Source organism: Lissotriton vulgaris, chromosome 9, assembly GCF_964263255.1.
Source record: "Lissotriton vulgaris chromosome 9, aLisVul1.2, whole genome shotgun sequence".
Classification (NCBI taxonomy): Eukaryota; Metazoa; Chordata; class Amphibia; order Caudata; family Salamandridae; genus Lissotriton; species Lissotriton vulgaris.
Genome location: NC_141697.1, coordinates 1,060,019,235 through 1,060,041,609, shown reverse-complemented (window position 1 = coordinate 1,060,041,609; position 22,375 = coordinate 1,060,019,235). Strand labels below are relative to the sequence as shown.

Below are 22,375 nucleotides of genomic sequence, written 5' to 3'. Positions count from 1 at the left end.
TCAACCTTCGTGGGACAGCTCGCACCTCCATCCTGGTCGCCGACAACGCCTCCTGGTCCGTGAGACTGCAGAGCCTAGCGTCGCCCACTCACCTAGTCGAGGTGCCGATCATCCGGTGCCCTCCTGGTACCCTCTGACTACTGGCTAGTAGTTACGAACTTGGTCCCCTCTGCTTTCAGGTGTCATCCATCTCTGATCCAGGCTTGGATCTCTACGAACTATCTCCACTGGTCGCCGGCCAGCAACTCCTTCCTTCCGGCTCCTGGCTCGTCAGCGAGGACTCCCGACGTCTGTAAAGATTTGTGCAGCCCCTGGGGCTAGGTAACTTCGGCATTTCGGTGCCCGCATAGCCTCCTTATTTAAGGGTCCCGAGTCCCTATCGCTTCCGACTTGCCTTATCGGGTCCGCCCGAGACCACTAAACTTTCCGTGCCCTCGAGCACTTGTATTGATTGTGCACTTGAAGTATTTTCCTAAGAGTTTTGTTGTGTGCTTAGTACCCTGTCCTCATAAAGAGTACAGGGCTGTTGTGATTCTAATAAATACACTGTTTATTTTCATAACATTTGTGTGGTGTCCTTTCACTTGGTGTTCAAGGGGTATGTGATGGTATAACAGCTGGCTTAACACGCCCTCTAGAGTTTAGCCCGAAGACTGCTCGTATCCACGCTACTAGGATAGCTGGTCTAAGGTTGACTTACAACCAATCACCATAAGGGTCGTTTGGACTGATGCATAGTGATCACTAGAATAGTGAGCACTGCATATCAGGCCAACTTCTCACACTACTCAAGAGTGACCTCTTGCATATTTGGCCCTTATGTACCCCACTGTTGGGTCTTCTGGGCCATATGGAGGTAGAGCTCAAGAATCCCAGTAGTCAGGGCGTGGCTTGCCGGCAACTGAGATGGCCGCATAGCTCTGAGCCTCTGAGCCACTTTCATCCCCCAAATATCAGTTTAATTATCCTGTAGCCGGGCGCCCTGTCATGAACTGGATAGCCGCTGCCCTGAGGACTCTCCCGATCTTTTCCTGGCGAAATTGGTGGCAGTAGATACGGAGCTTCGTTGAAGTAATCTGAGCCGGGGCCGTGAGGATGCGCAAGCCGTGCTGACGTCCGGAGCAGAATCAAGCGAGCACCGGTGCGGCCCTTGGATCCTGAGTGTGGGGTGGCCCTTGACCTCTGCGTGTTCTCTTCCCGATGGCTGAAGGCAGGAAGGTCGCAGATGGTGCCCCCCGGGGACCTTGTGGAAGGCTTGAGATAGCACTGCTCCGGGTGGGCTTCAGAGTGCGCTTTTGAATAATCACTCCGAGGGAGCTGGACAGACTAATTCCTTGGGCCCAAAATTGTAGTTTGGCATGGTGCGGAGGTGATCCAGTCGGGCACCCCGGTGCGGCCCGAGCAACAACACATTGGTTGACAGGAAAGAGGTACTCGGCCACGGATACCTGGCCTCCTAACCCCCCCCCCCGCTCGCTCACTGCACGGGCGTAGATTGAGATTATGAGCTGAAAGGGACGCTGCCCTACGCCTCGTTTGGTGATGCCCATTTCCCGCTGTCAGCTGGATAGTGTTCCCCTCGAGGTGACGGGTTGGGACAAGGGGGTCACATTACAATCAGGCAGTTGCCACCGGACTGCGGGCCCCATGTGCTCCAGGACGTCATTGAGGTGTGTATGGGGTGTTTGTGACTATCCTCGAGTTCGGTGGCCTGTGTCCCGAGGGGTCTGTGCGGTGACGCAGTTACAGCTTCTCCCCCTCACCCACCTACAGAATTGGAAACAGGGTGGGGGCAGACTTGGTCCCAGATTTGACCCCTGTGGGACACAAGGCCCTCCCCTTCTCTTCTCTCAGAGCACGCTGTACTTGATTTTTGCCCATGAGCATCCGTTGGGTAATTGGCGAGAAGGCTAATAATAATGAGGACTCGACAGTCTGGCCTGGCTAAACTGTCTAAGTTTGCAGTCTCGAAGACAGGAGATGCGGAGGACGAACAGGCAGAGAGACCGGGATGAAACTACCAATGCCAGCTGAGGCCCCATCCCTCATGGATGTTATGGAGGCCATCCAAGGAGTGCACACGGCATTGGAGGCTAAAATAGATTCCGCCATGACTGAGATTACTTTTATCCGGGCCGACCTCCACAAAATGGGGAACAGAGTCAAGGAAACTGAGGATTCAGTTAAAACGTAGTCAGCTTCTGCAAAGTCCCTTGAAGAGACAGTCAAATGCCTGGAGGCCAAGGCGTCCGGCTTTGAGGGGAAGCTGGAGGATTATGAGGGGCGAGCTTGGAGGAATAACGTCCGAATTTTGGGGGTCCCTGAAAAATCGGAGGGGCAGTCCGCAGACCTGTTTGTGGAGGAGCTGATACAGAAGAGTTTGCAACCTCGATCACTCTTGAAATACTTCTTAGTGGAACAGGCCCATCGGGTGCCCGGTGGTCCCCCACGGTCTGGAGCCCCTCCAAGACACTTGCTGGCACCAATTTTTAATTTTCGGGATCGGGATATAATCCTCCAGACACTCAGGACCTGCCCCCGCCCCTTTCTCTGAAACTTGATAACGCCATTGTAACCTTCTTCCCGGACTTCAGATTTAAAGTGCAGCAGAAACGAAGGTCCTACCTAGAGGTTAAATGTGCCCTCCGAGAAGAGGACCTCAAGTACGCCATGCTATTTCCAGCATAGCTGAGAGTCCTAGCTGATGGGAAAACGTATTTCTTTCAGACCCTGGAGGAGACTTGGGACTGGCTCGAGAACTGGTGCACTTCTTCCATCCGTCATCAATCGTCCCAAGCACAGGGGCATGACCTAATTGGTTCACAGGATTGCTCGGGAGGCACAGGAACTGGTTGATCCTTGCTATACGTCCACAGTGTTCAAGACTGGATCTGGGTGATGGAATGCTGAGGGACCCTCCCGGACGCGATGAGTATTGACTTGCATAGATGGGCTTCCCTTTGTTTTAGAGAATCTGGTCCTTTGTAACTGACGCCACCTTGTCTTTTTGTTTTGCTGTGTTATGAGGGGTTGGGGAGGATTACCTTACTTGTTGGGGTGGCAGATCCTCAGGTTTAGATAGCAAGTGTTATAGCTGCTTCACTATTTTGTTCAGGGGATTTGTTGGGTGGCCGCCCGGGTGGCTAGGCAGTGGAACATACCCTCCTTAGTCATGTATGGAGATTACAGGCGCTCTGCAAATTGGGGGGTGGGCAGTTTTGAGTCCACGTTGCAGGGAGGCAGGGTGGGGGGGCTAGGATCCAGGGTTAAGGTGTTTTTGTGTGATTTCTTGAGGGTTATGTGTTAAATGTTGTAATTGTAGAATCGACAAGACAATCGGACACATATGCAGAGGAAACAAGAAGCTACACAGGGTCCAATGGGTACACAGTGGCACAAAAGTGTTACAATCCTGAGTTGGAATGTCAACGGGCTCATGGACAAGGTCAAGCGCAGCGTCGTCCTACAGTATGTTAAACGACAGGCCCAGACATCATCTTACTCCAGGAAACACACCTGGTGGGTAACTCCTGTAAGGTTCTAAATAGATGGGGCTACAAACTTAAGGCACCTGCCGGCTTCACGACCAGCTTGAGAGGGGTTGGCATCATGGCGAGAAACTCCTTTCCATTCTTTATAGAGTCCACATGGACAAACAACCGGGGTAGATATACAGGGGTCACAGGTTTATGGGAGGGGAACACACTGATGCTCATATTGTGTATGTGCCACCTGGCCTCCAGAGCAAAACATTTCAGTACCTGGGCTCGCTCCTCCTCTCAATCCCAGAAGGTCTCCTGGTGGTTGGGGGCGACTTCAATGCAGAAGCATCAGGCACCCTAGACCACCACCCTCCTCGCAAGATTGGGCCTTCTTATCGATGGCTGTCTGACTTCATGGAATTGCTGGGGTTGGTGGATGGGTGGAGAACATACAACCCAGACAGAACCCAATACACCTTTCACTCCGGGGCCCACCATAGTGGGCCCCGGAGTGATTATATCCTACTCCCGGCCTCCCAGGTGGCTAATATCCAGGAAATCAAACCTTTACCAAGAGGAATCTCCGATCATTCCCCGGTATGGGCGCAGATAGTCCTCAGCCAGGTACGGGTGGGAAAATTGCTCCTATGAATCAATGGTACCTCCGAGACCCAGGGGTCTGTAAGGCATTACTTGAAGCCATAGATAATTATTTCTGGGAAAACAAGGGGGTCGGTGGGCTCCCCCCAGACCCAGTGGTAGGCATTTAAATCAGTTGTTCGTGGGCAAGCACTATCACAAATTGCTGGGATGAAAAAAAAAAAAGACACTAGGAAATTGTGGAGGATGAAAACAACATCCTCCGGCTGGAGGAAGAGTTAAAAGCTGAGGTAACGCACTAGAAACCCCATGCACTGCACCTCAAACAAGACGATTACAAAGCTCTAGCCAAAGACAGGGCTAAAAGCCTGGGAGGGAAAAGCTGGGTAGAATATACGACCTGGGGGACAAAGCAGGAAAACTGATCGCCGAGCTCGACAAGAAGGACGAATGGGCTAGTAGACTGGTGCCGGAACCCTGACTGACCCACAAGACATTTCAAATCAATTTGCAACCTACTACAGCGCTGTATAACGCAGCACTGCGCCTTTCCCTAAGGAAGACTCCCAGTCTCTACTACAAGATATATAGCACTCCCTACCCTGTTAGAAGAAGACCGTCACTTCCTGGAAGGAGAGTTGATGTATGACGAAATAGCGCAAGCCATCAGGTCACTACACTCAGGAAAAGCTATTGGCCCCAAAGGCATCCCTATAGAGTTGTATAAACTTAGATTTGACTAATTAGCCCCATATCTGCGGGTCGTGTTCGAAGAGAGCAGGAACCTGGGAATCATGCCAATGGACCAGAGAGTGGCCACACTAGTCACTATTCAGAAGGAGGGTAAACCGAATACTGACTGTGCCTCTTATAGGCCGATTTCCCTCCTCAATGCAGAACCCAAAATTCTTGTCAAGCTCCGCACAAATCACCTTGTCAAAGTGATCGGCAACTTGGTCCACCCCGATCAGTCAGGGTTCATACCGCACCAAAACACTGCTCTGAACTTGTGCAGGGTACATGGGGTTTTGGGGAGAGTAGACACGATTCAGGAAGCAGCAATAATCGTATCGTTAGATTCGACCATGGCATTCAATACCATTGAATGGCTGTATCTCTTTGTAGTCCTTGCAAAACTGGGATTTGGCCCAGGCTTCACTCAGTGGGTGTGGCTCCTGCATTCGGAACCCCTGGCGTGTCCGGCCTGAGTCGGGGACACGTAAAGGATGCCCTCTCTAGCCCCTCCTCTTCGCCCTTGCATTGGAGCTGCTTACGGCGTGGATTCGCAAAGACCCAGTGATATGAGGTCTGCGTTGGTCCCCCGAATCAGAGGACCATATCTCTCTGTATGCAGACGATATACTGCTGTTCTTAGCCTCCCCAAAAGCATCACTCGTCGTAGTTCTGGACATCTTGGCGATATTTGGGCGATACTCCGGGTTCTCCATTAATTGGAATAAGTCCCTCCTATACATCATCAAAGGCAACCCACGCATCCTACCACAGGGCTGCCCCATCTAAATCAGCACAGTGGGCTTTACTTACCTGGGTATCTTTGTCTCCCTGGATCAGACACTCTGTTTCAATCGCAACCTTCTTCCACCACTGCAAAGGTTGAAACGCAACATTGCCAGCTGGAAAACGCTTCCGCTCTCACTTCTGGGTAAAGCAGCACTCTTTAAAATGATGTCCCTGCCCTGCTTTTTGTACGCATTACAGAACTCCCTGGACCTCGTACCAGCATCGTACTTTAAAGAAATCAGGGGCCTGCAGCGGCATTTATTGTGGGATGGGAAACCCCGGATAGCTTTGGCCAAGCTCCACTGAACTGGTATGACGGGGGAATTAGTCTCTCAGACATCAAAAAATACTACTGGGCAGCTCACCTTGCAGCTATTAACCAAGGCACCTACGGCCACACAGACGATCCGGAATATGCCATGGATAGGTGGCACCTACCAGAAGGGAACTATAATAGGGCTCTCTACTCGAAACCCAAACGCAACTCCCTAACCGGACCAACCAAACACTTGCTCCAAGTGTGGCACACCACAAACAAATTGCTGGAATGGAGCCAAATGCTCATGTTGGCATCCCCTTTATGGGACTCAGAGAAGTTGGGCAACTTGTGGAGGACAAATGGGTTCAATAAATGGGACCTCGTTGGGATTTCACTGATCAAGGATATCTGGGTGAAAGGCGATGTAATCACGTTCGTCTCCTTCAAACAGCAGCATGACCTAGCAGACTCGGAATACTTCAGCTATGCACAGATTTGTCATGCCCTACGATCACATATCCAGACAGGCTCCTCCCCCCTGGAATCCTCTCCACTTGAGGATCGACTGCTGGATGGTCAACTGCCCGAAAAAAACATATCTTTAACGTACAAGAAATGAATCAATTATATGGATGATCCTCTCTGGCCGCTCCGTGAAAAATGGGTAGGGGATGGCATTGAGCTCGATGATAAGGAGTGGCAAGAAGCAGTGTCCTCCCCAAGGGTGGTGGCAATCTCGGCTAGACTCCGATTAGTGCAGTATACGTCACGGGACCCTGTTTGGTGCGCAAGGGTAGAGCCGAGAGAGGAGACTGTAGTCGACCATGTGGTCATGTGGGCACATTCATGCACTTAATATGGGAATACGATCACATACAAACATCCTGGCGTAAAATACACGACATTCTCATCGAAGTACTCACATCTGTCCTCTGTCTAGAAGGACAGAGATGCCTCCTGAACGTGTGGGAACCTACGGACCTCAAAAACTATGCCAAACAATGGGTCACACTGCGTTTAATGCCAGCAAAAAGAAATATTGCGCAAATGTGAGGAGCCCTGTAGCCACCTAGAGTAGAGGCATGGAAAGCAGACCATGATTAGTGTATGTATAGAGAAAAGACAGTATATGTGGCATGGGGCTGCCCTAGAAAGTGGTCACAGATATGGAGGCCCTGGAACGTCTACTTAGGGAATATTTGCAATCCGCCACATAGTATTGATCTGGACGAGCCCCCTACCCCATAAAATGTCCTTCCAGTGTACTGTTCATGCAATGTTGTCTGACAATGTCTCTGCTACCCAGAAGGAGAAAGTTGTTTCCTCTGTACTGCATATTCTATGTCGATGAATGTTTAATAAAAAGAAACATTAAAAAAAAAGAATCCCTGTAGTCGTAGTTTCGACATGGTGTCCCTGTAAACTTATCTCGTGTCCGCTCCTTCCTCCTGATGTTTTCCCAGCCAACGGCGCAGAGGATTTAAGTGGCTTGCTGCAAACACAGTGAAACATGAAAGTGTGACTCTTCTAACAAAAGTGGGCTCTAATCTAACAGCACAGCACTTTTTCTCTGGCAGCAAAAGGCAGGTTCTAGCATGGGATGTGGCAAGGAGGAATTCCCTAGTGGGATCTAAAAAATCATTCATCAAAGAAGTATCAAGAAACTTACAAGGACATCCTTATGAGAAAATTCTGCAACCTAAAGTCATATTATGGGAACATGTAGAAGAGAGACACAGTGGGTGACACATGCTGTGCTGTGAATGGAGGAAGGGAAGAAGAGAACATTTTACATTTCAGGTGTTTGTAAACTACTAGGCTTTCCTTGGAAAAGAAGGATCTGAATGTTTGGATTTTGCATGTAATTCATGTGTGAGAAAACATAACTGAATGTGACTAAGTTGTGATGATTGAGTGTACTTTTCAAATATACAAGTTTCTTGTGCATTGCAATAGAACCACTTTCCTGGAAGGAGAATGATTGACCAAATAGCCAACAGCATGTATAGCTGTATACTATTCTGGCCTGATCTCTGATCTGACTGATGCTGTCCCACAAAAATGGCTGAAGGAGGCTAACTCAAACAAGTCAACAATTAAAGGGGGGTTAACCAAAAGCCCACTCCTTGAAAATGTAAATAGTAAACAATCGGTCTGCAGACAACAGTGTTATTAAGCTAGACCTAAAAAGGGAAGGGTTAGTGCCCTTAAACATAAGTGCCATTTTGGAAATCAATGGCAGTGAAATGGGCAGGCGGGGGAGGCTAGAGTGCCTTGTACCTTGTGAAATTACATGCTTCTGCATCTTCAAGTGGAATGGAAAGATTGCATTGCTATGAAATGTATTCAGGATCATATAGTGAGTGCATTACGGAGGGGGTTGAGAGAAGCACACGGGCAAGAGAGAGCAACAGAGTTCAAAGGTGGAAAGAAAAGCACACTATGGAGACAGCTGGAAAACACATGCACTTTTGTGGAGTGCTTAAGACAAAAGAAAAAAGTAGTTCCCTTGAAGTGAGCAGTGGAATGACACAAGTGAATTGAAAAGGCTCTAAAGCAGACACAGTCACGAAACGTACAAAGCAAGCTATCTATTAAGGAGCAGGAAAATGAGGGTGACAGTAAAACCAACCAAGGATATGCACAATGGACGCACTGCAATCCCCTCTATTTTTCTTGGTAGGACCATAATATGTCTTTTGCAACCAGACAGTCGTGCTGCCTAGTAGGCTCGACCTAACCAAAGTGGCTAAACTAAAAACGTACTGAGGTCAAAAGAAAAGATGGACAGGACGTTAAAATTAATATAAATCAATACCCAAAAAATAAAAATAGAGGTATAGTAGGTAGTGTCCAGAGTTAAAAGGCAGTGTCCAGTGTTTTAAATTACCACTGGAGTGGCTTGCGTTGACCTTTTACTTAGCCTTAACAAAAGGGCGAAGTCTAAAAATATCACGAGTACTATGACTTATCAATGTGGTTTGGCATTCTTCTCCAGGCGGGGAGCAGTCAAAGCATATTATTAATCTATAATAGAAAATAATGTAACAAGCACTATTTTTTAATGTTATTCCACACCTCTACCTCCATATTACCGCTCCACTCTTACACGCAGTTTCAAATTTTAAATCCTGTCTCTCTTTATTACTAACCTACACTTTCTGCCATTTTTCTGAAAACTCATCTCTCAATTAACTTCTCCAACACCTCCTATAGGGGAATGCAATGACTAATTAATTACCCTTAACTGCTAGCTCGTTAAAAGAAGAATGAAGAGATTGGAGCTTACCATGCCCCAAAACATCATTCGTGGGAAGTAGAGCTTTGGCTGGAATTGGCTTCCTGTTACTAAAACTTGGCTCATACCCCAGACTAAGCCATTCAGATGGTGTGCGGACTTCAAACTCCTCATCATCAAACACCTAAAAAGAGCCAAATCAAAGAAAATAAAAGTTAGTAGAAATCAAACTGAATAATCACACAATATCAGTTGTGTGTGTATGACACAACGCAGGACAAATGGCACAATCAGGAGTATGAACTGCAAGCCAATAACCCAAAAAAGGTATCAGTTGCAGGATGTAGAACTGGACTGTCAATGAGTTGACCAGCTACCATTGAAACATGTGACATGAGACCATTATAGATTATCGAAAGCCTTCATATCAGGTCTTAGATTTTCCCATACATAACATAAGTAGATATTGTCATTTACCCTAATGAGTGATACGAATAAGGTTTCCAGCATTAAAACCAACTGGCTCATGGGCAACAACAGAAACTTACAAGACCTCTACTAAAACAAGTGGCATAGGTTTAGGTCCATACTAAGCATCCGCAGCTTCGTGTAATAATCAGTATAGGATCATGTACATCACATCAGTGCTTGATAGAAGACAGAAAGTATTCGAACACAATCAGCGTAATTGGATAAACAATCAATTTTTCTTATACAACAAAACCTAAAAAAACTAAATCTAATCGTCTTTTGTGCGAAAACGCATCAGTGGTAGCAACTACATATACAAAAAATGTTAAAACATTTAGACAGCAACGCATAACAGCTTCAGCAGAAAATTGAGTTTGAGATTAGCAGCAAGAGAGTGGGAGTAAAAAAAACATATCCCATCTTGTGCAAAGAGCAGTTAGGTAGCAGTCAATTCATGTGCAAAATACAATCCAAAATCCAGCTTCAGCAGAAAATTGAGTTTGAGATTAGCAGAAAAAGAGTGGGAGTAAAAAAAACATATCCCATCTTGTGCAAAGAGCAGTTAGGTAGCAGTCAATTCATGTGCAAAATACAGTCCAAAATTCAGCTTCAATAGGAAATTGAGTTTGAAATTAGCAGCAAGAGAGTGGGAGAAACAAAACATATCCCAATTGTGCAAATAGCAGTTGAGTGGCAGCCAATACAATCCAAAAGAGGAGAGAATATTAAGACTTCATAAAAGGACGACAGGCACATGGGTTAACAGCCCATTTAAAAGGATATATAACAAGCATTTACAATGCAATAGGTCTCGCAGCATTAAAGTTTGAGTTATTGGCATTGTGCATGACATTTTTAGCAAACTTTGAATTGATGAGCAGTGAGAGTGTGTGCAAGAGTATGCTGTTGCTCACATATAAAGAACAGGTTGTATGATTAGAAGGAGTAAGTCATTCTCTCCGCTATGGCGGGCGTTGCTGCTAGCGAATTTCCTGCTGGTACTTTGTTTAACTGGAGTCAAAGCAGAGAAAAAGCACATTTCTCAACCCATTAAATCTCTGGCAGCGGAGACTTGAGGCTTTCTCTTGACGTTACTTTCTTCTTGTAACACACCGTTAGCTACCTTTTACATTTTGTTTGCCTTTGATACTTGCACAAGTGCCACCATTGCCTCATGTAACGTTTGTTCTTGTGCTGGAGTGTCTGCCATGTATTGCAGTATTATACTTCTACCTGTACTTTGCACGCTTTTATAACCTGCACACGTGTCACTTTTTCCTCCTGGAATGTACCGATTGCTACCTCTTGTATTTCGTTTGCTCACAATTGTCACCTGCACACATGTCACTTTTTCCTCCTGGAATGTACCGATTACTACCTCTTGTATTTCGTTTGCTCACAATTGTCACTTTCACCTTATGTAACTTAACTTCTGCTTTTGTAATGTTCTCCTCGTATATTAGTTCAGCTCCTATTGTGAAGCGCTCTGACACCTTCGGGTAAAGTCCGCGCTATATAACATTGCATAAATAAATAAAAAATACGAGGGAGCGTGAACTGTGTGAATATATATAAACACGCATAAATAAAATACAATAAAATAAATACGGATGGGCCGGCTGGGCCTGCCATGGCCTGGGGCAGAGGCTGGTGTCGGCGTCAGTTTGCCTACCTTTGAAGTGCGCGTTACCGTGTCTCTTCAAGGGCTGGGGTCCGGGGTTGGGCCTGGGTGCTGCTGTCGCAAGTTCACTGTGGTGTGGGTCCTGGGTGGACGGCAGCGGCCGGCAGCAGCAGTGACACACGACGAGTGTCACCAGTGACTCACGAGTCTTCCTCCCGACCTCCGCTCCTCTCCAGCAAGCAGCCCAGGTCGACAGTCTGTGTAAAGTCACCGGCCGGCCGCAGGCACCACCACTAACATCATAGTCACTGCACCGACCGTCCGCCCGCACCGAAAGAGAGAGGTGAGTCAGCCCCCCGCATATATGGGAAGCTTGCGGGGGCTGACCAACAACTGCTGTCCAGGGCCGATGGCCTCCGGGTCCCTCGCAGTCACAAGCCTTCCTGCTACACTTAATAACACGACGTGAGCGAAAGTGAAACTTGTTGTGGGGCGGGACTTCCGGCTTCTGAAGCCCACGCCACAGCTTGGTTTGTGCACAATGAGAACCCGAGGGCACCCTGGGGCTGGACCGTACAGATGCCCCGCTGTTCTTCCTGTCCGGTGGAGGCGGATTGCAGCCCGTGCTCCCGCAAGCCGGACGTGGAGCTCAGGAACTCGACACCGAGGACTGCGCCGGGGGTCTGGCTCTCACGGGAAGGTAAGAAGAGTGCAGCGCAAGTGAGTCTGCTGTGGCCGGGGGACCGTGGGACTAGGAGGAGCTGACAGTGTGAAGCGGAAAGTAATTTCCGTGATCAAACGAAGGTCCTCGGTGTGGGAGCCGTTGTGATGTGTGAACGGAGCACTCCTGTACGCGGTAATGGGTAGTGGAGCCGGCGGCGGTGGGGGGGAGGGAAAGTGAAAGTAAGCAGCAGGCTTCACTGTCTGTGTACGCGCGCATTGCAAGGCAATTGTAACTTGCTCAATGGAGCGCGCGTTCACACTCTTCGACGCTCACAGTTCAATGTGTCTGTGTCTAGAATGCAGCGCGCGTCCTTGTGTGCGTGGCCCACTGAAATCGCCTCCTTCAAGAGGCAATGCGCGCGGCCAGATGCTGTCTCCTTGGAAGCAGACCCAGTGACAATAGATCAATTACGCCACGAGACCTAAAAAATTTAAATATATACATAAACTCCTTTAAAAAGTTTAATAGTTTTACACAGACTGCTTCGTCCTTCGGGCAAAAGAGAAAATCGCAAGCGGAAGCTAAATTTTTTGTTTTTGCAAATCTTTTTTGCTGGGGAAGCTTTCATGCCCTTGTCAATCGAATAAAAGAAAACAAGTTGCTAGAAACAAAAATATTTAGTTGTCTTTAAAAGCACATATTGCCAAAGTATAGTCATGTAAGCGGAGAATACCATCACTCACAGTGAAGTTTGCCAATGGCTGAAGTGGACTGACACATTGCGTCATGCTGTAGGCTGCAGTAGGCAGAAGAAAATGTGACTGACACAATAGCAGACCAATGGATGAACAGGGCTAGTTGTTATTTTTGTCTATTGCTGCTGTTTGGCCACAATTGTCTCCCCTTATGTATGTTGCAATTCTCTGTAAAGTACTCTGATACCCGCTAGGGTCATGTTTGCGCTATACAAAACTTTTTAAATAAATAAGCCCACATAAGTATATTATACATATAATTTAAGTAAAATCAAAAGGTCATGGCTAATGTCAAGCCTAAAAGGATATACAAAGCAGTTTTTAGGTCCAGTCTACCAGAGCGCAATTTCTTTACGGTCATAGCTTAGTCTTTTAATCTTTTAAGTTCTCCTATGGGCAGGTGCTAACGTAAACCTTAAGAGGGCAGGGGCGAACAAGTGGAGAGAGTACAAAAAAGGCAGTCAGGGAAAAGTGGGGTGATATATATAGTGTTGACCCCACAGGCTCACCCACTGACTCACCGTGCCAGCACACTGCCTTTCTTGTCCCTACTCCTTGCTCCTTTTGCACAATCAATTTCTGCAGCTTCTTCAGCACCTTCAACCCCTCAGCAACCCTCTGAACCTGTAAATCAGTTGGTCTTTTGAAGGTTCCCCAGGTGGTTGGTGGCGGATGACAGGCGGGACACAGCACACCTGCCAACTGGAAATAGACTGGAGTAGGGGACACTAATGCGAAGGAACCCTTAGCCGGCCAGCACAACCAGAGAGGCACAGCTCCAATGCGCCGCTCATGCAACACCGAGCGCCGAGCTCCCACACTCCAACGGACAGCTCTGCTCGCACACACACAGGTTCAAGCAACGCAGCTCCGGATGAATTAGTGCTGGCGATCATAGGCTGTGGTCTATGGGCTGTAGGCTGTAGGACAGAAGGGTTAAAACTGAAGTTGGTCAATGGCAGTATGGAATTACAGCTGGACTAGTGATGGATAGCGAGGATTATGGTGAGACGGTGGGGGTCTGGAGCAGGAGCGAGGACGCGGCAAGCGGAGCTCACAAGGTTATGTGGCAGACTGCACCTTAACTAGTCAGGTGCCTCCACAAGACACCAAGGGCACACACTTGCTGCGGCTGCCTGCTAAAGAGCAGCCACGCTTGCCTCCAACAATCACCTGTAAGCATCCTCTGTCTCCAGTAGACTCCAGTGGACTCCAACAGGGTCTTTCCCTCACCAAGCTAGACGGCTGTGGGCGGTTGTGGAGGGTTATGGTCTGGCGGGGTCAGGCGGGGGTCAGGCAAGCACTTCAGCCTTTCTCCACCTCTCACCGTTCTTATCTGTTCTGTTCCGTTTGCCCCACTCCGCTCGATCTGTAGTTTCTGCGGCTCCATAGCCCGTTCCGCCCTCAGCCTGCTTTTGCTCTCTCGCACCCACAATCACGTGCACAGGTCACAATTCAATTCCATGTAAGGCCGATTTAGCCTTCCACCCTCAATTGATCAGTACATTGGGTGCCATTAAACTGGTCAATAGTAAAACCTGTTATAGCCTTAAGAAATAGCCGGAAGTACAGTATGAAGGGATATCTAAAAAACTGGCTCAACTATGATGATGAGTATTATTATTAATATTATTAGATTAGTAGCAGTAGTAGTAGTAGTAGTAGCAGTAGTAATAGTAAAGAAGACTTGTATATTGTAGGAATAATGTGAAACTAAGTATGGGTGTCACATGGTCATTCTTCTATAGAAATGTTGGCTGGTGTAGGATTTCAGTAGTACATCTTTTTACTAGACTGCTTTCTTGTTCTATTATGTTGGAAATTGTGTGGTTCCGTCTGATATGTATAGTAAGGCTGGTAGGTGTTATGCCACATACTAATCACTGGGTGGGACTGTCGTTGTGAGGTGTGAGGCTCTACATTGTGAAAACTCAACTCCAGAAGATATCTTAATATATTTGTCTGGTTATCTCCAGTTTAATAGATCGCAAGTTAGGCAGGTATTCTCACATCTAGAGAGAAACCATGTCCACCTGTTTCTAACATAGTTTAGAAGATGTTACACCTATTTAATCGCTAGTTGAAAGTGGCTTGTTAGAGATATGCTATAGCCTCAACTGTAATGGGGGCAAATTGGTAGAACAGTCCTATATTCTGACAACAGGGACGTTTTGATGAAACACTTTATGTTTTTATATCTACAGAGGGTGGATCTAGATGCAAGTTAATCTGAATTTATACTGGGGGTGGTTTTGGATGAGTTGGTCTGGATTCCCACTGGTAGGGAAAAGTCTGTATGGGGAAATGCAATGTTGTCTCGTTGTTCCTACGTAAAAGTAATGTTGAGGCCTGCAGGGTTTTTTTTCTCACAGGTTTCAAAGTCACCTCCAGTCTTCTGTCGAATGGCGTCATGATTCAAATATGTCTTTACAAGTTTACTTAAGGAAACGTTGTACAACTGCCACTAGTCTTATCTGTTGAAGAGGTTAGACAAGCACAGTGGCACGGTATTCCTACCAGGGGATAGGCAGCTGAGCCTTAGTGCTTTACTCTGCTGACAGGCTGGGTGTTAGGCAGATGAGTACAACTTCTCTAAGGGAAATTTTGCTGGCCCTCTGTCTTACCTCTGCTTTACCTCCATGTTCAATGTAGTGTCATCTTTAGAGGCAAGACAGAGTAAAATTTTTCTCAGAAAATGCAGATGGGTGGCTGCACAGTAGAGGAGCCCGGGGAGACGGCGGTCAAACCGCAGAGGGCCACTGAGGCCTACCGGGAGTGAGAAGACCAGGCCCTGCTGTGCTAGAACCCGACAGCCCACACGGGAAAGGGAGCGGCTGGACGACACCTCGAGACCTCCACTCACAGCGCTGCACCGCCTGTGCCTACGCCCTGAGACCCGGGCTTGAGGTGGTAAGACTCTCGGGGAAGAACCCCCACGAGCCACGAGCGGAGGAATACCCCCCGGCTCCCCACACCCAGGACGGGGAGTGTACTCGGGCCCTGACCCAGAGACCTAGGGAACACGAATAGAGGCCGCCCAAGGGACTGGAGTGGTCGAGGCGCTACATAGCTCTGCCTCTGTCCCCGGCACACGGCCGAGCCCCACGATCTCACAGAGGAAGGGGGATTTATCCCAGGAGCTCCTGGCCTCTAGACAACGCAGGCATGGGCAAGAGGGAAACGATACCCAAGGCCACGAGACAGGGCCCAATGGACAATTTCGCTGCTCCGCGACCTATGGTGGAACAACAGCCCGTGCAATCTGGCGCACGCAATGATACGGACATGTTACTGGAGGCCATACAGGCGTCTAGAACGGACATCCAAGCTTCACGAGCGGCCTTGGAAACGAAAATTGGGGAGGTAGGGTCCGAGGTGACGCTGTTACGCCAGGACTTTCGAAACTTGACCGACAGGGTCACGGTGGCTGAGACGAGGTTGACGGACAATGAGGAATCGGTCTCTACGCTTAAGAAGGACATGGCAGAGCTCCAGGCCTCCCACCGTCAACTTCTGTGGAAGGTGGACGATGCCGAAAATAGGTCAAGGCGGAACAACCTACGCTTTGTGGGCTTTAGAGAAGGGATTGAAGAAAGGAGTATGACCGCCTTCCTCCTCGACTGGCTCAAAAAGACCTTCCCGACGGCGCGGTTCTCCCCGTGCTTTATCATAGAGAGGGCACACAGGGCGCTCCTGGCCAAACCCCAGGAGGGAGCGAGACCGCGACCAGTCATAGCGCGCTTCCTGAACTTTGCCGATCGAGATCTGATCCTACGAGAAGCCAGGAATATGGGTGAGATCCGCTTTGAAAATGCCACCATATTGATCTTCCCGGACTACAGTCAGGAAGTCTCAAAACAGCGCCGCTCCTTTGACGCCGTAAAGGCAAAGCTGAGGTCCCTCAACATTCAGTATATGCTCCTCTTCCCGGCCAAGCTCAAGGTCATCTATCAGGGCAAATCCATCTTTTTTGCACACCCGGACGACGCATGGCAGTGGCTCGAGGAGTGCCCTATCCTGAACGGTGGGGAGGCGGCAGGCCGGGCAGCGCTTGACCAGGCACTACGAGAACGACCGAAATGGGAGAGGCCAAAGCCACAGCGACGAAGACTGAGGAGGACGCAGAAGAAGACGCCGGCGACTCCATATAGGACACAAAACTTGCAGGACAGGAGACGAGGCAGGTCGGCGTCACCGGGCACCGACTCCGTGGCAGACTCGAGATTTAGTAGCCTGAGAAATGGACTCCGCTCTGAAGGAGAAGATATGGAGGAGTCGGAGGGCCGCGCATCCGGAGGAGAGGAGGACGATACAAGGAGTGATTTGTTGCACCCTCTGGCCAAAGAAATCCAGCAACTGGAGCAAGACTCTACAGGTCAAGAGGGGCATGGGGACACACAAGACTCGCATTCGTGAACAATGGTGCACTGGGATCGGGAAAAGATGGCGGCTCGGCGATGCGGAGCAAGCAAGTTGGCACACCCCCACTACTGTTCTTTGTGTTTTTAGCACTGGTTGTTGTTTATTGAGGGTGGGATGTGTGGGAGGGCGACAGGCATTCTCCCGTGGATAGTTGAGTCCCGGATTAGGATGCAACTGGATGGGGAGGGAGGTGGGGAGGGGGGTGCGGGATGGGGTTGGGTTACCGTGTTACCCCACGTTGGGGTTGTTGAGAGTGCAGGGGAGGGGGAGGGGAAGTTCGTCAAACAACAGCAGAGCTATACCAGCCCACACCGGGGGTCTTTCCCATGCCGAGCTCCCGCTCGGGGGAGACGCTGTGTTGAAATATGGCAAGCCCACTAGATACTCCATGCAGGAATGATACAGGGGTCACCGTGCTCACTTGGAATGTGAACGGCCTGGGGTCCAAAATTAAGAGGGGTCTGGTTACCGCCTACCTCAAGAGACTGGCACCTGACATTATCCTCCTCCAGGAAACTCACCTGAGAGGGAATAACTGCGCTTTCATAGCGAGAGGGCGATACACTGTTCTGGCACATGCAGGCTACACTTCGGACTCCAGGGGAGTTGCGATTCTCATAAACAAAGCGCTGCCGTTCACGGTTACTCGCACCTGGTTGGATCCACAGGGCACGTATGTGGGAGTTCAGGGGATGTGGAAAAGACGTAGTTACACAATTCTGTCTGTATACGCCCCCCCAAGCTACAACCACGTACACTTAAGGCAGTCACCGACATCCTGCTAGATACGGCGGACACAACACAAGTGGTGGGTGGGGATTTTAACGATGTGATGTCCATCGAGCAAGATAGGTCCGGGTCACCACGCATGGGGGAACGCACAACTGCACTAGCACGCCTCATGACTACCATGGGTCTCACGGACGTCTGGAGATGGCTTCATCCTACACAAGAAACGTATTCATTTTACTCAGGGGCTCATAAGGTCTTCTCCAGGCTCGATTATGTCTTCGTGTCCCGGCAGGAGATCTCGGTGGACGACCTAGCGGAATACAAGGCGAGAGGGATTTCTGATCACTCCCCGTTATATGTACACCTGAGGCGGGCGACGGGAGTCAGGCGGGCGCAGTGGAGACTAACGGCGTGGGACATCCAAAAGCCAGAAATACTTGGGGGTATGCGGGCGGACATACGGGTATACCTGGCCGAAAATGAGGGATCAGTGGACTCCGGAGTTACTCTCTGGGAGGCGATGAAACCGGTCCTCCGGGACCGCATCCAGAGTAGGCTAGGTGAGGCCAGGCGGGCACAGCAGGGCGAGATAGCGAACGCTGAGGCAAATGTCCTAACCTTAGAAGCAGACTACCTCCAGCAGAAAGAGGAGGCGAGCCTTAGAAGACTACTTGACACACAGAGACTCTATCGGGAATTGGCCACGGATGAGGCACGCACCCAGGCATTGGCGACACTACACATGCTATATGACATAGGTGACAAGTCCGGTAAACTTTTAGCTTGGCTGAGCAGGGAGGAACGGGCCTCAAGATGGGTGGATCAGATCAGGTGTGCGAGGGACAGGAGGGCGAACACAGATGGTGACATAGCGGAGGCTTTCGCGACCTACTATGAGGACTTTTATAGGGCCAGGGAACTGGGCGACAGTGAGGACGCCCAATACTACTAGGGAGACATGGAGGTTCCTACCCTATCCACCGAAGCTAGTGTAGCCTTAGAGGCGGATTTAACGCTGGAGGAGCTCTCGGAAGCCATAGCGGCCCTGAAGCCAGGGAAAACGCCGGGTCCCAACGGCTTCCCGGCTGAGTTTTTTAAACGAACGGCTGACTTATTGCAGCGGCACATGAGGGCCCTATTTACTGAATCGCTCCGGGCGGGTAGTCTCCCTCCCGACCTGGACCTGGCCATCATTGTACCAATTTACAAAGAGGGGAAACCTAGAGATGACTGCTCCTCCTACCGCCCAATCTCCCTGCTAAATATAGACATGAAAATTCTGGCCACAGTCCTGGCTTGGCGCCTGAGACAGGTCATCACTGAGCTAGTACATATGGACCAATCCGGCTTCCTCCCCGATAGGGCGACCAAGCTTAATCTCCGTCGCACCCACAACTGGCTGCAAGAGGTCTCTGGGAGAAGTGAACCCCACTGGTTCGTCTCCCTGGATGCGGAGAAGGCATTCAACGCAGTACACTGGCCCTTCCTGATGGAGACCCTCAAACGGTTTGGATTTGGACCTAAATACCTGCAGTGGGTTCAACTCCTCTACTCGGGCCCGAGAGCGAGGGTGCGGGTTAATGGGAGGCTGTCCCGCGAATTCCCCATCGGGCGTGGCACGCGACAGGGCTGCCCACTGTCCCCCCTCCTGTTCACCCTCACCATTGAGATATTAGCGATAAGGATCAGAAGGAATCAGGCAATCAGAGGCTTTACCTGGGGTGACTCGGCCGCCACACAGGAAAAAATATCCCTATATGCCGACGACGTACTGCTGTTCGTGACAGACCCAGACACGACTATCCCAGCGCTGTTTGGGGAACTCGGCGACTTTGGGGCGCGAGCAGGGCACACGATAAATTGGCACAAGTCGATCCTTTACGATCCACAGGGCAAGGAACGGGGAGCCTGCCTGCCAGAGTGATTGATACACACTAAAGAATGTTTCAAATATCTAGGAATCTTTATAACATTAGACAGGGCACGTTCTTTCGCTACTAATCTGGCCCGCATAATGCTGGAAGCAACGACGGAGATGGATAGATGGAGACAGCTCCCGCTCACCATACTGGGCCGTGCTGCACTATATAAAATGGTCCTCCTCCCCAAGTTTCTTTGTGCACTCCAGAACGATTACTATCCTTTCCCGAATAAGACCCTGAATGAAATCCACGCTGACCTGCGTGCCTTCCTGTGGCTGGGGAAGCAGCCGAGAGTGGCGCTATCCACCCTACAGCGCCATCAGTATAGTGGGGGGATTTCGCTCCCCAACCTCGAGGCGTACTACTGGGCGGAACATCTCGCCCCGATCAATGAATGGCTGCATGCTGCAGCTGACCACCCCACATACGCCTTGGAAAGGTCTAAATGGTCAGGTAAGACCATCTTCCACTATCTCTATGGGGAGAAGATGGGACGACACTTCCTCCCGGCCACCAGGATTACGTTCACAGCTTGGAATAGAGCGTCCAAAAGAATGGGGTGGGACAAAAGGCCCACTAAACAGACGCCACTGTGGTGCTGCAGATGGCTGGGAGAGTTGCATAAGCTGAAAGGCTTCAGAAGGTGGGACGACATCGGAATTTCCACAGTGGGTGACGTGATAGCAATGGGAGACCTAAAAACCTTCCAGGCACTCCAAGACGACTTTGGCCTCCTCAACACCAAATACTTCAAATACGTCCAACTGCAACACGCATGGAGGGCACAACACATTACACTCACAGACCTTCCAGAATATGCTCCACTTGAGGGTAGACTGCTACAGGAACAGGTAGGGAGGGTGGCGGTATCCCTCACGTATAAAACCCTGACCAACAACATGCTAGGGGATTTGCAGAGCTTGCGATTCAAATGGGAGGCGGACGTGGGTTCCATGGAGGATCTGGACTGGGAGCTCGCCCTCATGCACCCACGGGAGGTGGCCATCAAGTCAAGGCTACGTCTTATTCAATTTAAAGTGTTACACAGATCATACTTTGACAGGGTGAGACTATTTAGGATGGGCAGAATACCGGACACGACATGCCTCAGATGCCGCCACCAGAATGCAGATTTTTTCCATATAATCTGGGGTTGTGCAGTCATTCAGGAATACTGGGGGGCTGTGCTCCGGGAACTGGGGAGGTACTTGGGGCAGACGTACCACGAGACCCTAGATTGGCGCTGCTGGGTATGACCACTGAAATAGACCTACCCCGTCCCCTATGTATCTTTCTGGTGTTAGCGCTCGTAGTGGCAAAACGAGACATCGCACGGCGCTGGGGGGCGCCTGAAAAACCAGACTTAGAGGAATGGAGACGAGGACTGGACCTGTACATGGCGGCGGAGAGGGTGACCTACATAGCCAGGGGATGTCCCAAAAAGTTTCGGAGGGTGTGGGCTAAGTGGAGGCACCACCACGGACTAGAATGAGACATTATGCCGCGAGGCCCATGGGACCCTGTTTGAGATAGACTGAATGCGGGGATGCCATGATTGTAAATATGTACTTTACTACTGCCCGGTTCCCACTCAAGGAACTGTGGGACCACTTGAGCGGGGAAAGGGGAGACCAGGAGGTGGGTGATGGGAGGGAGGAGGTAGAGGCCTGCTGTATAATAGACTTCTATGGTTTTTGTTTTCTTTTTTCTATGTTGCTGGTTTGAAAGCAAGAGTTCTATTGAGGGGTACTATGTTTCACAACATCAGAAAAGTTGCGTGATTGACGGCCAGAGCTGAATGTCGACGCTCTACCGTATGCAGATTCATTACCTTTGTGATCCTTCTAATGCAACAATAAAAAATTTAAACAAAAAAAAAAAGAAAATGCAGATGGGTAACGGTGGCCTATAATATATTTGGAGAGGAGAATGTATTCACAAAGATGTCTCTCAGTCTTACCTCGAGGGGAAGGTAGGCGTTCAAAGGTGGTCCTGCCTTGTTTTCAATGGTTGGTGGATTCGCTGGATCTGGATGGCGTGGCATTAGTTGATTGGAATCTATTCCTTCTTGTGCTAAGAGCTGAGCGATATCCATACTCAAGAACAGCCTCCTCCTTCTGTATAGAGAACCAAGGAATTCATAATGATATTCAAAATGTAAAGTTTTAAATGTAGTACTAAAGATCAAGTGTTTAATAAGCTAGTGCGCAAAAGTCAAATGTTTATTTACCAAACACCCATGATTGCACTCAAACAGTCCAACTGAACACATATTTTACCAAAGGTTATCAAATGGTCTCTTTTTCACTGCATATACCAGAACAGTGTGTATCCCAGACAATGTACTGAAGAATAGTACAAAACTGTATTAACTGACTAGTGGTTGTAGCATACAGTCTTTGGGCCTTAGTTTGAGAAGGGCACAAACAGGACAGCATGCTCCCACAGAACACTGTTTTCTGTACCATTTTCTGTGAGCTGCATCCCTATTTTGAGGGCTTTATAGTGAGATATTGCCAAGGACTGAATGACCATCCACTCTGTCATCAGAAATATCCATTTGACAGCTGTAATGCTGGCTGAAATAGTATGGCCACATAAATTAGGCGGAGGGGTGGGGGGTCTGATGGCATTTCTACAGATATCCCCCTGAAAAACACTGCTGTTCCACCCATTGCAATCTCAACA

The 22,375-nt window shown here is 49.3% G+C and overlaps 1 protein-coding gene across 1 annotated transcript in view; it reads right to left on the bottom strand.

Annotated features, from left to right (window-relative positions):
- The window catches only part of DNAH1 (dynein axonemal heavy chain 1), an 822,394-nt gene that overhangs the window by 770,676 nt on the left and 29,343 nt on the right, over nucleotides 1–22,375 (bottom strand). Inside the window, exons 5-6 of the mRNA XM_086939555.1 lie at nucleotides 21,648–21,804; nucleotides 9,152–9,284 (exon numbers count right to left, since the gene is read on the bottom strand). Coding sequence (XP_086795681.1) covers nucleotides 9,152–9,284; nucleotides 21,648–21,804 — 290 coding nt within the window. The remainder of the gene's footprint in view (nucleotides 1–9,151; nucleotides 9,285–21,647; nucleotides 21,805–22,375) is intronic.